Source organism: Diabrotica virgifera, chromosome 5, assembly GCF_917563875.1.
Source record: "Diabrotica virgifera virgifera chromosome 5, PGI_DIABVI_V3a".
Taxonomy (NCBI): Eukaryota; Metazoa; Arthropoda; class Insecta; order Coleoptera; family Chrysomelidae; genus Diabrotica; species Diabrotica virgifera.
The window spans coordinates 111,313,519-111,331,201 of record NC_065447.1 but is presented as its reverse complement, the minus strand read 5'-3'; the positions used below and the strand labels follow the sequence as shown (position 1 = coordinate 111,331,201).

Below are 17,683 nucleotides of genomic sequence, written 5' to 3'. Positions count from 1 at the left end.
GCAGTCTATTAATTTTTTCAACCATTTGTTGGTAATGTGTAAGCTATTTTGTCGTTGTATCGTGTCTTTTCCCAAATTCCTCTCCAACATTCTTAGTTCCTCCAAAATTTGTTGAAAGGACCAGGCAACACTCCTTATGGAAAAGTGGTCCCGGTCAAATTTGATGAAAGTTTGGTCAATGATACTTCTTGATGTGTAGATTAAAAAAGTCCATGGCACCTGGGTCTGAATAACTACTATTCTCGAACTACAGCCTTCTGAAGTTATCGGATTCGGGTGCTCGGTTTACGTTAAGTGCACTAATTTACGGTCAAGTGAACGAAAATATTTATTATTAAAAGAAGAGAAACTCATGTTCTTCATACATACTTGCGTGTTGTATATGAATTTGTGGTCAAAAATAGTTGGATCGTATTTTAGTCTTCAGAAAACCTCCGAAAAGTTTTCAGAAAACTAAAGAAATGCGGTATAAAACGTGCTGCTAGATCGATATAAGCATTGTCATATTTTCATGAATGCTTCTCAGTTATGCAATACCAGCAAAACTGCAGTTCGGCTTTATCTTTAGAAAACTACTGAACACTGGCGGATCTAGGGGGATAGGGGTTATTCCACCGGTAACATGTTCCAGAATTAATTAAATAACTTTATTTAACGAAAATGAACAAGATGGAGCCATCAAAACACATTTATAACCAAAGAGCAGATAGTGTGACAAAAAGACATAAGCCCAGAACACGGGCGCCCATATAAAAATTTGTAGGGGGGTGGCAAACGTGAAGATGTTGCACATTATATTTTGTATACTTTGAATAATCATATATAATTCAAAGCACCCGAAAAGCCAGGGGGTCACGCCGCCCCCCCCCCTGCCCATGGCCCAGAAAAGCCAAGGCGGAGGATAGAATGGAATGGAAGCTGATTCTCGAACAGACCGAGGTCCACCAGGAGTTCTACAGCCAATGATGATGAGCTTTTTAATACAAAATATTATGGAGAATAATTTTGTAGGGTTATTTTTATAACAACTATAATATTCATTCTTAGGTATATTCATATAGAAGAAATGGTCAATGGAGAAGGCTTCATAATCATGATTTTGCTAACTTTCCTGTTTTCGACTTAGACTACCTAAAAGACCTTACGATTGAGATATATCAAATTAAACTGGCACCATCTTACATACAAGATAAAATAATAAGAGAAAATGACGAAGAGTTTCAAATTGATGAGAATATGGATGAACCGGGATTCATAAGAGTTCGAATATTTTCTAGGTTTCGGCAAGCTACAAAACACCAAGTATTCATTTTCTATACGGTTGATGAAGATAATGATGAAGATGAGCCTGTAGAAGAACCGATTAACGGGTACTACTGTACCTGTCAATCTGGTGCGAGAACTGTAATTACTTGTGCTCATATCACCAGTGTGTTATGGTTTTTAGGCTTTGCACGACATCAACCTAATGTTAAGTATCCTGATAGGTCGTTCGTTAACAAGACGTATGATGCATCTAACCGAAATCAGCAAAATGTTAACATACGAATAGTCGAAGATGATTTAAACCCTATTTTTCCATAGACAATTGTAATTAATATTTAGCATTTACAAACTACCATTTACTTTGTTTTTTTTTGTATTGAAATCAAGTCCATATTCTCTACCTGTCTTATATCTGATATGCAGCACAAGTTTCATGTCAACTAATGTATTTTTTTATGTTTCAACAATTTTTTCTTTAATTATTCTGGAACATGTTACGAGTGGAATTACCCCCATCCCCCCGAGATCCGCCACCGTTCAGTAGTTTTCTAAAGATAAGACGGAACTTTAGTTTTGCTGGTATTCCATAACTGAGAAGCATTCATGACAACATGATAATGCTTATATCGATCTAGCAGCACCTTTTATACCGCACTTCTTTATTTTTCTGAAGACATTTCGGAGGTTTTCTGAAGACTAAAATACGATCCAACTATTTTTTACCACGAATTCATATACAACACGCAAGTATGTATGAGGAACATGAGTTTCTCTTCTTCTAATAATAAATATTTTCGTTCACTTGACCGTAAATTAGTGCACTTAACGTAAACCGAGCACTCGAATCCAATAACTTCAGAAGGCTGTAACTCGAGAATAGTAGTTATTCAGACCCAGGTGCCATGGACTTTTTTAATCTACACATCAAGAAGTATCATTGACCAAACTTGCATCAAATTTGACCGGGACCACTTTTCCATAAGGAGTGTTGCCTGGTCCTTTTTCTTCGAACATAAATAAAATATTTCCCGCCGGTCTTTTTAACCCATTTAGCGCCAAAGGTGCGAAAACGCACCATTTTTTTGTAGATTTTTTTTGACAATTCGTTAATTTTTTTTTAAATCTTTGTATTTTTTAAGCAACCAGAAGATATGGTCCAAGAGCTGTGAGACATTTTTGAGTAGGTATTTCAGGTGACTCTTCCATGATAGCCTAATACAAAAATGCCGGTCTGGCTGGAGGGCAGCGGTTATTTTCCCCAAAAATCCCCCCCAAAGTTAAACAAAAGGGTAAAAATTGTTATTACAAAAAATATCGTTGACGTGACTTAAAGTAAATTTAAATATTCAAATATAAAGAAAATAAACAGGCCAGGCGATTTGAGGGCTATTTTAACTCTGCAAGATACTTGCATGGGCGCCCCAGGATTATTTTCAGGGGATGCATCTGAACTTCAGAAGATTTCATCTGAATCTGTACATACTAATAACGAGTATAAAATACACAACTATACATGCATAACTATGTACATTCCTTCCGGACAGGGAGGTGCAATTGTTATTTTAACGGGGTATTTTTTCATATTAAACATAAACATTCTAAAAAAGACAGTTTTTTTGGTGAAATTTTTCAACTGCCAGGTGATCAAACAAATTACGCGTGCATATAAATAAAAAGCGCTATAGGTAAGCAGCAGTGTGAGAAAGAGCGTATACCGATAGCTGTTTGCGTCCTCTGTTGTAGCTGAGCGAGTCCGTTCGATCGAGAAAAATCACGTGACCTGGCGATATCCATGTTGTTGTTCCTCAAAACGTTAGAGTATTTATTATAATATATTATAGTTTTTTAAGTAACTTTTTCTTAATTAAAGAAAAATAATACGTACTATACAATAGATTTTGCAAGTATGATAGAAAAAGACAAATTTATTATTATAAATATACAGGTAGAAAAGTATAAAACTATAAACTAAATTAATTCTGTGTCCGAATCTTGTACTTCTTCTTCAAACTCCTCAGCTGAGCTTAAATATTCATTCTCTTCTTCCTCGTCAGACACCCCTCGAGACTCAGATTCCTCTTCTACATGATCTGTAAATAGTTGTAATATGTACCTATTTAGAATTAATTAAAAATTAATTAGTAATTAACTAGTAGAGTTGCTACATATTCTCCGTCTTTTTATACGGAGTCAAAGCCTGGACAATCACGGGCGCATCTGAAGAAAGACTTGCCGTTGTTGAGATGTGGAGTTATCGAATAATGTATCGATGTTGAAAAATACTCTACACTATGAAGGAAAGAAACATGAGCTACTTTGGTCATACCTACACTAAGAAATAAAAAACGTGATGTGATTGGTTATATAAGGAAAAGTATTAAGCATTGGTAATTTTTATGAATATTTATTTTAGCTCATTTTTCTTTCCTTCATAGTGTTGAGTATTTCTTTTGCCTTTTTCATCTTTCTTAATGTTTTCTTGTTTTTTAAGTGTTGTGTCCATGATATTTTTTACATTATTCGATAACACCGCATCTCAACAATGGTAAGTCTTTCTTCAGATGCGCCCGTGATTGTCCTTCTCAATTAATTAATCACTGATTAATTTTTAATTAATTCTAAATACATATTACAACTATTTACAGATCATGTAGAAGAGGAATCTGAGTCTCGAGGGGAGTCTGATGAAGAAGAACAGAATGAACATTTAACCTCAGATGAGGAGTTTAAAGAAGAAGTACAAGATTCGGACACCGAATTAATTTAGTTTATAGTTTTATATTTTCTACCTATATATTTATAATAACAAATTTGTCTTTTTCTATCATATTTACAAAATCTATTGTATAGTACGTATTATTTTCCTTTAATTAAGAAAAATTACTTAAAAAACTATAATATATATAATAATTACACTAACGTTTCGAGGCACAACAACATGGATATCGCCAGGTCACGTGATTTTCTCGAGCGAACGGTCTCACTCAACTACAACAGAGGACGCAAATAGCTATCGGTATACGCTCTTTCTCACACTGCTGCTTACTTATAGCGGTTTTCATTTATATGCACGCGTAATTTGTTTGATCACATGGCAATTGGAAAATTTCACCAAAAAAAACCTGTCTTTTGTAGAATATTTATTTTTAAAATTAAAAAATACCCTGTCAAAATAACAATTGCACCTCCCTGTCCGGAACGAATGTACATAGCTATGCATGTATAGTGTATAGTTGTATATTTTATACTCGTTAATAGTATGTACAGATTCAGATGAAATCTTCTGAAGTTCAGATGCACCTCCTGAAAATAATCCTGGGGCGCCCATGCATGTATCTTGCAGAGTTAAAATCGTCCTCAAATCGCCTGGCCTGTTTATTTTCTTTATATTCGAATATTTAAATTTACTTTCAAGTCATATCAATGATATTTTTTGTAATAACAATTTTTACCCTTTTTTAACTTTTGGGGGGGATTTTTGGGGAAAATAACCGCTACCCTCCAGCCAGACCGGCATTTTTGTATTAGGCTATCATAGAAGAGTCATCTGAAAAATTTTCAGGTTGCCTAAAATACCTACTCAAAAATGTCTCACAGCTCTTATACTAATATAAGTGTAACTAAATTTAATTTTGTTTAATTTCCAAACTCATGCTTTCATCACAAAAATATTTTCTAAATGTCCGACATTTTCAATCCTTTGACCCAACTTTATTTTTACTGTAGTAATTTTATTGGCGTAGCACTTTTGTGGTCAAATGGAGTAAGGGCTGCGTAAGGGAGGTTGTGTAGTGTTGTAGACAATATGTCGATTTGTCGAATTTATGCAACTGGCACAGTGCAAGACACAGGATTGGGAAGTGTAAACTGGAAATATCTAAAATAATTTCTAAAAAAGATAGATAGCCGTTCGACTTCGTTTTTGAGAAAGAAGCTAAAGAAGGTGTAGGCAATGTTCTAACCATACTATTTTTGTTTGTCAACAATTCCAGGTCCATTTACACTCTAAATGTTTTGAGATTTTTCACAAAAAATAAAATTGTGTATTTCAATTTTTATATCTCATTTCCGCCAAAGGTTTGAAAACGAACCATTTTGTTGTTGTGACACCTGCCATTATCAAAGTGTAAAACAATTTTTTTACGAATGTTTAAGTTTATTTTACTCTAGTTAATCAAATATATTACATATTATTGCAGTATTTCTTTGCTTGGCGGTTTAATGGGTTAATCGGTCAACTAATATATATATATATATATATATATATATATATATATATATATATATATATATATATATATATATAAATATTTCCGTGTATATCATTAAAGTAAACAAATAAAACCTATAAATAGATGTAGCAACTAATGAAAAATGTAGAAATTATGCAATATGGTTCATGTATTAAGTTCAAGTTCACTATGCAATAGGAAGTATTGATAAATAATCGTTTAGCTTACTAATAAAAAAAAATTGACCTGCCTCATTTTTTGATGCATTTAGCTTATGTATTTGTTTATGAAACGTTAGATCGTTTAATGTTTCTGCTTTTATTTTTAGTTTTAAAGATTGTAATTTTTATTTAAACAAACGAAACGAAAAGTTGTTTAATAATAAAATTTAAAAAATGAAATATATTTAGCCAGCTGTATAATGATTAAATATACACATATAATAAGGTAAGGTTCGTGGCTGTTCCTGGAAACTGGGTATCCACTCTCAGCAATTCCGTTGATCTAGTGACCTCTCGTCGGATCTGTCGTTCCAGCTGCCTTCTCCATTGTCTATACATTAACCATACGACGAATATGAATACTAGGGCAAACGCTATTATTCCCAATACTTCGCAACAAAGTTTGCTATGTGTTACAAATAAAAGAGACTTTTACTCCACTCTATCACCCTTCTGCTAATATGGTAGAGCGCAAGAATAGAGATTTAAAGCCGAGACTTGCTATGCTTGTAGGAACGGAGCATAACATTTGGCCTGAGAAGTTGCCAATGGTTATATTTGCCATGAACTCAGTATGGAGCGAGTCTACAGGACAAACCGCGGCTTACTTAACTTTTGGACGTGAGCTGCGAACTCTAGACCAAGTTAATCGAGATATCCGCCAAGTTGTAGAAACTGAGAATTTTATACCTCAGATATCTCCATACTTAAAACGCATGGCTGAAACATGGCATGAATCGAATATTAATCATGACAACGCCCAGGATAGGCAAAATAAATATGCTGATCGACGTCTGAAGGAACCCAAAGGAAATTCAAAGAGGGATATTTAGTGTGGGCCAATACAACTGCTCCTAGTAACAGGTCGAAAGGTCAAACGGCTAAATTCTACCCGAAGAGAGATGGACCCTATAGGATCAAGCGAGTGGTATCGCCTGTAAGTTATCAGCTTTGTGTAGTGGACACCCCTACTCTGCCGTGCTAAGCCCAAAGGCGGTAACTGATTTTTTATCGAAAATGAGATTGTTGTATTTCTACGTAGATTATAGGTATTTAGAATATTTTTACCAAGTCCTTAGAGTTGTATAACTATTATAATGGGTATCTAGAATATATTTACAAAGTCTTTGGAGTTGTAGAAGCATTATAATATAATGAAACCTACCTAGAAATACAAAAATGTCATTTTCGATAAAAAATCAGTTACCGCCTTTGGGCTTAGCACGGCAGTACTGCCCTCGGTGTGTTCCACGTATCGGCGATTACACATGCGAACCTTAATGACTCTGAAGCTTCAAAGCCTGTAGTGCCAAGACGAAGACGAGGACGTCCCAGGAATAAAACTACATCTTCTGCTGGCCCCTCCTCTAACGAGATCGATGCCAGGGGGAGACTGTAACAAATCGGCCCCTTCTACGCCGTCTATGTAAGGAACGCATCGGTAAGGAACCAGCGGCCATATGCCTTTCCGGGAACCGATATTAAGTGGCCCAATGCCCCGTTGAAACAGATGTACTTAAGAAAGATACAAAGACCCTATTTTCAGTTTTCTGTTTAGTTTAGTTAGCATTGAGATTTTGTACCGTAAAGGCGAAAATACACCATTTGTTCGATTATCGTGATTTTTATTGTAATAAACCCTAAAACCTTTAGGTGATAACCTAATCGTGATAATTACCTCAATTTACCTTTACACAGTTCATCAGAATTTACTGAAAATCCTTCTTTAGAACACCTCGTAATCACTAAGTTTATATTACTCTACTCAGCTCTTTAATAATGTTTTTAATAACTGTGACTATTAACTCTTGACTGTACAAGTACTAAATATTTTACCACGTAACCAGTACCTAAATTAACTTTGATATATCATGTTCTTATCGCACAACATAATGTAAAAGTAAACTTTTTTACAAAACACTAGACTTCTCATTAACCTCATCATGGCTTATTTAATCTTACTTTAAGCATTGGCATCTACATTAGGGTAAGAACAGAACAAGTAGGTCGCGGTGGAGGTGGAGGTGGAGGTCGCGGTCGATGTCGACATCCATGTAAAACAAAGACATTGTACTGAATGAAAGAGAACAGAGCAGGTAAGTCGCGGTGGAGGTTTAGCGCGATGCCATCCAGGAGGTTTACATCGATGCTTTTGAAAATAAAATGAGTTTGTTTTACATGGATGTCTACTGCGCGGCCTACAAGGATGTTTCCCTGTAATTGGTCCGTTCGAAGCCAAGTTGTCATTACCTGCGCTATCTGAGTTGATACTTTTTATATAATCCCTTTTTGTGTTCAGTTTATTTTTGAATTTCTTTAAATTTCATTAAACTACTTCACTTGATAGTGGTTCTAGCTCGACTGACAGCGCAGGTAACCTCCTTGCTATGTGCTGTCGACATCGACCTCGACCTAACTAGTGGCATCCACCGCGACCTACACCTCCACCTCGACCTACTTGTTCTGTTCTTACCCTTGATATAGATCTTGGCCTGAACATTGCTGTAGACAATTATGTTAAATATGACAGTTTCAGTTTACATAACTATATAAACCATCTAATACAAAAAGCAAAAATGGAGCTTATGGATCACACGTTTATGCTTAAAATATCTTTATTTTACAGAGTATAAAACAACTTTAACATTACATATGAAAGTTAGAACAAATTATTAAAAAAAAATGCTAGTTGATAGAAGAAGGCTCAAAACATAATCTTAAATATAATAAATATTAGTCGATCTTTACGAATTTACAAAAATTTCTACTTTTACAGTTAAGACTCTGAGATTTATATATCCAAAGTGAGTTATAGATTCCTCGGATACTCTGAAAAAGCTTTCTTCTTTGAATCCAAACATTAATCCCGAATCTATATCTAATTTCTTGTCACTTTGATTTACAACATATATCTTGTGTTTTTTCATAAAGCTTTTGCTCGAGGGTCTCAACAATATCGCGAAAGACTCATCATCTAGGTATTTTGGATAAAGCTGCAAATGAAGAGAATGCCCTAAAATAAATAAACATTTTAGCAAAAAAGTATTCTAAAACTCAAAAATAAAAATATGGTAAAAAAATATTACAATATAATTAGGTTAAGGGGATGGGTACTAAGTTTCGGCTCCAATGCTATTTAAATGGGATTCATTTTTTTCGAATCTTAAGAAAACTAATACTTAAGTATTTTTGAAAACTTCTATAACGTTTATTTTAATAAGTTACAGGGGTGAAAACTAAGGGAAAATGTAATGTGATTTTTAATAACAAATATCTCATTCAAAAGAAACTTTCTATTTATTCTAAGGGACTTTCGGCCCTCGATAAAAATTTAGTCTTTCAGTCTTAGCTTAAATTTTTTTTAAAATATTTATTAGTTTTTCCGGAATTCGAAAATAATGGACACCATGTCCTTGGTGATATTTTCCAAATCGAACATTCGCTATCTTTGTCATACAACCCACTGAGTCGAATAGAATATGGTGGGTGACAAAACAGTGATAATTTTAAATATTTGACATGACATCCGGAATATTTTGAGTTGTTGATTAAATAATATTGATAGTGTATTTGATAAATAATTGATTTAAGACGTGAACTTAATAAAAAGTTATTTATTGTTTATTATTTATGGAAGATCCAAACAGAGAATACACCAGGATATATTCTGTGATTCAAGTGTTTTGTTGGTAAAGGTGTTCAAAAGTAAGCGTTCCATAGTAACAATATATTTGATCGACTTTGTCGATAACAGTGTCGTTAACAGGATATTTTTAAATACCATGAATCATTGTCCAATGATTGGGTGGATTTAAGAAATACATACTAAACAATTTTTTTACGTTTATAAAGGAGATTATAATTATGACACATGGTACTCCTTATTTTTCAAATAATATGGTTTTGTAAAGGCATAACTTTGATTATTGGCTAAGGGCTAAACCTACATTATACGATACGTCACAAGGAATTAAAAAAAATTGACGTGTAATAAATTCCCTGTTTAAATAAGATAATATATTCCGTACAAAATATTAAAACGATTAAACGAAAACTTGTTGAGTAGTGCTGATTGACACAACACACCAGTAAAATGTAATTCATAAACATAGTGTAAAATACATCGCCGCTTATCTGGTTCGCTAGTAATAAAGTTATCGGCATTTAATTGCAAAGCGGTCTTCTTAGGTAGAAAATACTTTAGTTTTTGTTGTACAGTATACAAATTATTACAATTACTGAATACATAATTAGTGAAAAAATTATCAGTAGTAATTGCACAAGAGCTCTAAAATTATAGAATTTTTCCCGAGTGACACTTTGACAGTTTTAATTTCACGACCCGAAGGGGAGTGAAATTATGTCAAAGTGCCACGAGGGAAACAATTCGATAATAATTTTAGAGATCGAGTGCAATTTGCTGCGATTATTTCATGAATAAAACTGTTCAAAACAAAAATTGTGTTGTAATTTATTTATGTAAGTACAAATTACTAGGTACAGTTAAACACACAGTTGTTATAAATATTTGACGGTTGACGGTTGAAAGTGATCACTTTTATAACTTTTAAAACAGTAATTGTCATTAATGTCACTGAATGTATTTTTTCGTAGTAACGAAGGGCACTGACGTAATATACTTGACGACGGGATATTATCAAAAATTATCACTTTAATTTTTATTTCTGTAGCTTTCTATTGGTCAGAATCTCCTATGAATAAAATAATCATATTAATTAACTGAATTCATATTTTAAGCAATTATACAATAACATTTATCCAAGAAAATTCAAAAGCCATCTCTTTAAAGTTAATGATGACAATGTCAAGTAATGTTTACCTACATATCCATACCAGTGAGAATTTTACTACACGTAATTTACCGTGTAAAGACATAAAAAGTAGGAATAGCCTTAAAATATTTGCGCCTACACTCTTAAGGTAACAATCCACAAGGCAGAATTTCCTGTAGCTGGCTGTATACTATTAATTACAAGTAAATTTAATAAAAAATTTTTGTCTTGGTAAAAGGTATATTGGTTTAAAAAACCCCTATAGGGCTACAAACATGGAAACAAAACGTTTTCGCTCTGTAACAAGAGCATCATCAGTGTTACCTAAAATAAGTATAGCCATATTAATTAAAGCAAAATGTTAAAGTTAAAATGATGACCAAGGTAAAAGCAAAGTTTGGTTATACTTACAAGAGCATGGTGAGCCAACCAAAAAATACAAAGGTCAAAGCCTTTCAAAAACAGACTAAAAGTTTTACATAGATGCAAACATTGCAAAATCCAAAGGATGGATAAAATTCCTATGGCTACGGTCCTAGGGCAACATATGACTCCCACACGTGGTAAGTGGGTCAATAGGTAACAATTAGGTCATTATGTTACAAGAGGTGACAGGCAACTAAGAGATGAGATTTCAAAAGCGAATCTGTCTGATGTCAGGACAACAATCGACAATGAAACTTGAAGTTTTATGAAATGTAGGTTACGCAGCCACTAAATTTAAAGTTGTTTATGGTACAAGCAATGATAGCCACTTACCACTTGTGGGAGTCATATGTTGACCTAGGGCCGTAGCCATAGGAATTTTATCCATCCTTTGGATTTTGCAATGTTTGCATCTATATAAGACTTTTAGTCTGTTTTTGAAAGGCTTTGACCTTTGTATTTCTTGGATGGCTCACCATGTTTTTGTAAGTGTAACCAAACTTTGCTTTTACCTTGGTCATCATTTTAACTTTAACATTTTGCTTTAATTAATATGGTTATACTTATTTTAGGTAACACTGATGATGCTCTTGTTACAGAGCGAAAACGTTTTGTTTCCATGTTTGTAGCCCTATAGGGGCTTTTTAAACTAATATACCTTTTACCAAGACAAAAAAATTTAACGTAAATGACATTTACTACTATTACATTTACTTACCTAGTACAAAAAACTCTGGGCTGGATATATACATTCCATCCTTCGACAAAATATTATCAATATTTTCTACGTTCCAGTAATAGAAATAAATACCTCCCTTATTAGAATCTACCACTGTATCGTTATAAGTATCAATTTCTTGTTGTCTATTCGCTAAATTTGTTATTTGTCTCATTTCCATATGTTCTGTAATAACATCGTTCTTTGGCATATGTTTAGGTACCTTTGATGGCTGTGATTCATATTCAGTTTCTGGAACTCTAAATCCATTGTCGAGTAAAATGTTTTTGATAATGTTAAACTGTTGGAGAAGTGTTGCCTCTAGATAATTTAAATGAGTTTCAAGTTGAACTGAAACAACAAAATATAACAATTAATAAAGAAGTTAATAATTCCAACGTAAGAACAAACATAATAATATTTTTATTATAAGTGTTTATCTCTGTGAAATATAGTCCAGGTAAAAGAAGACCATTTTGTACATTTTCAGAATCACTTTAGGATGTACCTTGTATCAATAATAAAAATGTTCGCTGGTTGCAACCATATTTTTGACTTTTGACTATAACTCGTAAGATAAAAGATAATAGAGAGTTTTTAAGCCCCTTATTTCAGCAACGTTAAACGTTATACGCTATTCTGCTCATGCGCATTAACTGAAAAATAACGTATTACTTTATTAGCGGATAAGGTATCCCTTATTTAGGTAGAAATAAGGTTCACGTTATTAAGGGATTACGTATTTGTAAGATTGTCAAATGTCATATATCTAAATCATTAAAAACGAAAAAAAAAAAGGTCATATGAGCTGAACCAAAGACAACTATTGTCCGTCCCACCTTGACTTTACAGTACAGGTTCTTATGACCAACAGTGATGCCAAATTTAATCAGAAACAGGTTTGAAGGAAATATACTTTTTTCTATAGGATAATTATAAATAACGTAGGAATTAATATTATTGACATTTTGTGGCTGTCAGGGGTTCTAAAACATTTTTGTTTTCGAAAAATGATTTTATGTGAATAAAATAAAAATAATTTTATATAAAACATTTATGTAATAAAATAATATATTTAAGCGCATAAATATGTTAAAACTATATTAATTAATGAAAGTTAATTTCAGGTTGGAAATCAGTCGTCTTTTTTCTTCTTTTATGGCCTTTGGGAACTGCGCCCATTTAGCCAGCAAATCAGTTGTTAAGAATAACAATAAACTGCAATTTATTACTATCCAAATTTTCCAAATAAGCAATAAGTTACTCAATCCCATGTTATCAGTACTAATTATAAGCTTATTCGATATTTTTGTTATAATTTAATTTAGGTGAACTGGCCATCAATAATTTATTTATTTATTTTCAAATAAAAATGTACTTAAACTTGACTGACAATCTATTTTATATTTTTCTTGACATTGGTTCAGAACTGTCTATACTGTCATTACATAAATTAACAACCATAGAACAAGATCCACTTTTAATGTTGGATATTTTAACGTTTTTTACCAAAAAAAGTTATTACTTACACATATCGATTATAAAATATCTGATTACTTTTCGAAAAGGACTCACAAAAACAATGAAAAATACTGTTTTACTACAATACCATTGACTGTAACGGGTTAGTCTTGATTTAAAATTTTTAGGGCCCTACATTTTTAGAACCCTGGAAATGTTCGATTGAAAATTCTTTTGAAGAAAATCGGCATCGCCGCGCTAAAAACTCCCATAAGGATTGTATTGTCGTATGTTCGTGTACTGTAAAGTCAAGGTGGGACAGAGTATAGAATAAAAAATATGGTAACGATGTATAAAATTGTAATCAAAATTTGTTTTTCTTAAAAACTATCAGGTAATAAACATATTATATAATTAAATATAATCTGCTTGGCAATCCTGGTAGAATAATTCTAAATTACACTATTTCTTGAGAAATCTGACACTTGATTGAATTGTCTTGTTAAACTTAGGATGGATGTTTTGTGTTCCTAAAGTAGTAAATTGTCTTTGGTGAACGTCTTAATACATTTTCTTCCATTATGGCAAATAATTCAATAAAATAAGTTATAGCACACAACTGCCGTTTTGTAGGTTACGTTTGCCAAATGTCAATTAACGTTAACCTGTGTGCGGAAAGAAGGGTTTCAAAAACTATTTTAAGCAAACGCGTTATCCCTTATTTATCACTCAGTGCGCATGACAAATATAACGTTTTACGTTTAACGTACTTCAAAAAGTAGAGGGTCTAAAATCTCTCTATTGTGTAACATTCCGTCCCTTATTTTATTATTTATTAGTAGGAAAACTTCTAATTATCTTTATAGTTATTTTATTTTAATTTTAATAACGTTTTTATTGAATTATAAATATATATATATATATATATATATATATATATATATATATATATATATATATATATATATATATACATCCTACTATCAATTTGGCATCGATACATTATGCATTTACCATCGATTTGGCATCGTCTTGCAAAGTGGCATCTGTATATCGATGCCACTTTACACTACCTTAATAACTTTATTCCTGTACTTGCTACCAGAAGTCTAATCAGCTCGGTAGTTAGAGATTTGATTCCTTGATGTTACTTTAATATATCAGCTTTCCTTGTTTACCTCTTACTAAGTTATATAAGTTTATTCCATAAAATGTTTGAGTCCAAAATGATCGTACAGTGAAAATATTATATACATTTAGTTCAGTGTTTTACCGTTTTGTCGCTGCCGTTATATACATGAAAACGTATATCCCACTTTCATTATCAATCATTTTGGCATCAGAAATTTGGCATCACTGTTGAATACAATATTATTCACAACGAAAAATAGACAATTTGAGAATGTATATATTATTTTCATAAAGAAATCAGTCTGGCATCATGTTTTATTGTTTTCACCCAATTTTGAAAAAATGTGAAAACTTTGTATTATCCACGTCCGTCTGTCCGTCTGTCTGTAACCACAACTCCTCCGTCAATATACCAGCTAGAATGACAAATGAGGTATCAAATGAAAGCTGATAATCCAAGGATGGTACTAAAGGTGAGATATTTGACCTTGGTGGTCTGTCCGTCGGTCTTTACGACCGCGAATATAACTCCTCCATCATTATACCAGGTAGAATGACAAATGAGGTGTCAAATGAAAGCATATAATCCAAGGATGGTACTAACGGTGAGATATTTGACCTAGGCTGTCTTTCCGTCGGTCCCTCCGACCGCAAATATAACTCCTCCGTCATTATACCAGGTAGAATGACAAATGAGGTGTCAAAAGAAAGCTTATAATACAAGGATGGTACTAAAGGTGAGATATTTGACTTAGGCGGTCTGTGACTCGGTCCCTCCGACCGCGAATATAACTTATCCGTCATTATACCAGGTAGAATGACAAATGAGGTGTCAAATGAAAGCTGATAATCCTAGGATGGTACTAAAGGTGAGATATTTGACCTAGGCTGTCTTTCCGTCGGTCCCTCCGACCGCGAATATAACTCCTCCGTCATTATACCAGGTAGAATGACAAATGAGGTGTCAAAAGAAAGCTTATAATAGAAGGATGGTACTAAAGGTGAGATATTTAACTTAGGCGATCTGTGCGCCGGTCCCTCCGACGGCCAATATAACTCCTCCATCATTATACCAGGTAGAATGACAAATGAGGTGTCAAATGAAAGCTTATATTCCAAGGATGGTAATAAAGGTGAGATATTTGACCTAGGCTGTCTTTCCGATGGTCCGTACGACCGGGAATATAACTCCTCCGTCATTATACCATGTAGAATGAGAAATGAGGTGTCAAATGAAGGCTGATATTCCAAGGATGGTACTAAAGGTGAGATATTTGACCTACATGGTCTGTCCGTCGGTCCGTCCGACCGCGAGTATAACTCCTCAATCATTATACCAGGTAGAATGATAAATGAGGTGTCAAATGAAAGCTTATAATCCAAGGATGGTACTAAAGGTGAGATATTTGGCCTAGGCAATCTTTCTGTCGGTCCGTACGACCGCGAATATAACTTCTCCGTCATTATACCAGGTAGAATGACAAATGAGGTGTCAAATGAAAGCTTATATTCCAAGGATGGTACTAAAGGTGAGATATTTGACCCAGGCTGTCTTTCCGTCGGTCCGTACGACCGCGCATATAACCCCTCCGTCGTTATACCAGGTATAATGACAAATGAGGTGTCAAATGAAAGCTGATAATCCAATGATAGTACTACATGTGAGCGATTTGACCTAGGCTGTCTTTCCGCCGGTCCGTACGACCGCGACTATAACTTCTGCGTCTTTATACCAAGTAGAATGACAAATGAGGTGTCAAATGAAAGCTGATAATCCAATGATGGTACTACAGGTGAGCGATTTGACCTAAGCTGTCTTTCCGCCGGTCCGTACGACCGCGACTATAACTTCTGCGTCTTTATACCAAGTAGAATGATAAATAAGGTGTCAAATGAAAGCTTATAATCCAAGGATGGTACTAAAAGTGAGATATTTGGCCTAGACAATCTTTCTGTCGGTCCGTACGACCGCGAATATAACTTCTCCGTCATTATACCAGGTAGAATGACAAATAAGGTGTCAAATGTAAGCTGGTAATACAAGGATGGTACTAAAGGTGAGATATTTGACCTAGGCGGTCTGTCGGTGGGTCCGTCCGACCGCGAATGTAACTCCTCTATCATTATACCAGCTATAATAATAAATGAGGTGTCAAATGAAAGCTTATAATCCAAGGATGGTACTAAAGGTGAGATATTTGAGCTGGGTACTCTTTCTGTCGGTCCGTACGACCGCCAATATAACTCCTCCGCCATTATACCGGGTAGAATGACAAATGAGGTGTCAAATAAAAGCTTGTGGGTGAAAACCTAGGACTTACGAAGTCCAATTTAAAAATAGGGCATATCAGAGATATGCCTTAGACATCATAGAAGACAATGACACAGAAAAATCAAACAAGCAATATGTCAAAAGGGCCTTAGTTATGTATCTTCGGTCCTGTTGGTCCAATCGTGATGTATAGCACCTCAAATGATAGGATTTGACAAACAGAATACAATGAGAGAAAAATCAAATACAACCTCATGTCAAAAGGGCCTTAGTCGCGTATCTTCGTTCCTATAAGACCAATCGTGACGTACGGCATCTCAAATAATAGGACTTGACAAATAAAATACAATGACACAGAAAAATCAAATACAGCAACAAGTCAAAAGGGCCCTAGTTATGTATATCTAGTCCTATTGGTCCAATTGTGACGTACAGCAGCTCAAATGGTAGGGTTTAATGAACAGAATACAATGACACAGAAAAATCAAATACAGCAATATGTCAAAAGGGCCTTATTTACGTATCTTCGCTCCTATTGGTCCAATCGTGGCGTACAGCACCTAAAATAACTGGATTTGACTAATATAATACAATGACGTATGAAAATCAATTACAGCATCATGTCAAAAGGGCCTTAGTCTTGTATCTACGGTTCTATTGGTTCAATCGTGACGTACAGCGTCTGAAATGATGGGATTTAACTGGCAGAATAAGATGGTGTAGACAAATAAAAATGACGGCATGTAATAACACTTTAAAATTGTAGAAATAAAATGGATTAACACACATGGTATGACATATTAGGTGAGAGTATTTAACAAATAGAATACGATTACATACGTCCAGGTTTTGACAAGCGACTTCTCTACATATGATAAACGCGAAAGGGCCCCAACGTTCACTGCTCGACATAGGCCTCCCGTTCACTGCATATACCCACTGCTTTCTGACGCTGTGACTTGAGAGGATAGGATTTAACGAATAGAACGACAAAGAAGACTAAACAAGGCAGCTCACGGGAAAAACACAACTGTCCGTTTTATACTCTACAGGGAAGCATCAAATATTCAACGTAAGAATATATTAGAGTATAACGGTATGATAAATCTTTTTCTTCTTTTTTTCATTTAGTGCATTCCGTACGTTTTTTAAACATAATCAGG

General features: G+C 34.1%; 1 protein-coding gene across 1 annotated transcript in view; it reads right to left on the bottom strand.

The window, feature by feature from the left end:
- Positions 1 to 8,316: 8,316 nt before the first annotated feature.
- LOC126884295 (uncharacterized) overlaps positions 8,317 to 17,683 on the bottom strand; it is a 54,789-nt gene continuing 45,422 nt past the window's right edge. The window contains exons 3-4 of the mRNA XM_050650227.1: positions 11,657 to 12,007; positions 8,317 to 8,732 (exon numbers count right to left, since the gene is read on the bottom strand). Coding sequence (XP_050506184.1) covers positions 8,464 to 8,732; positions 11,657 to 12,007 — 620 coding nt within the window. The 3' untranslated portion in view covers positions 8,317 to 8,463. The remainder of the gene's footprint in view (positions 8,733 to 11,656; positions 12,008 to 17,683) is intronic.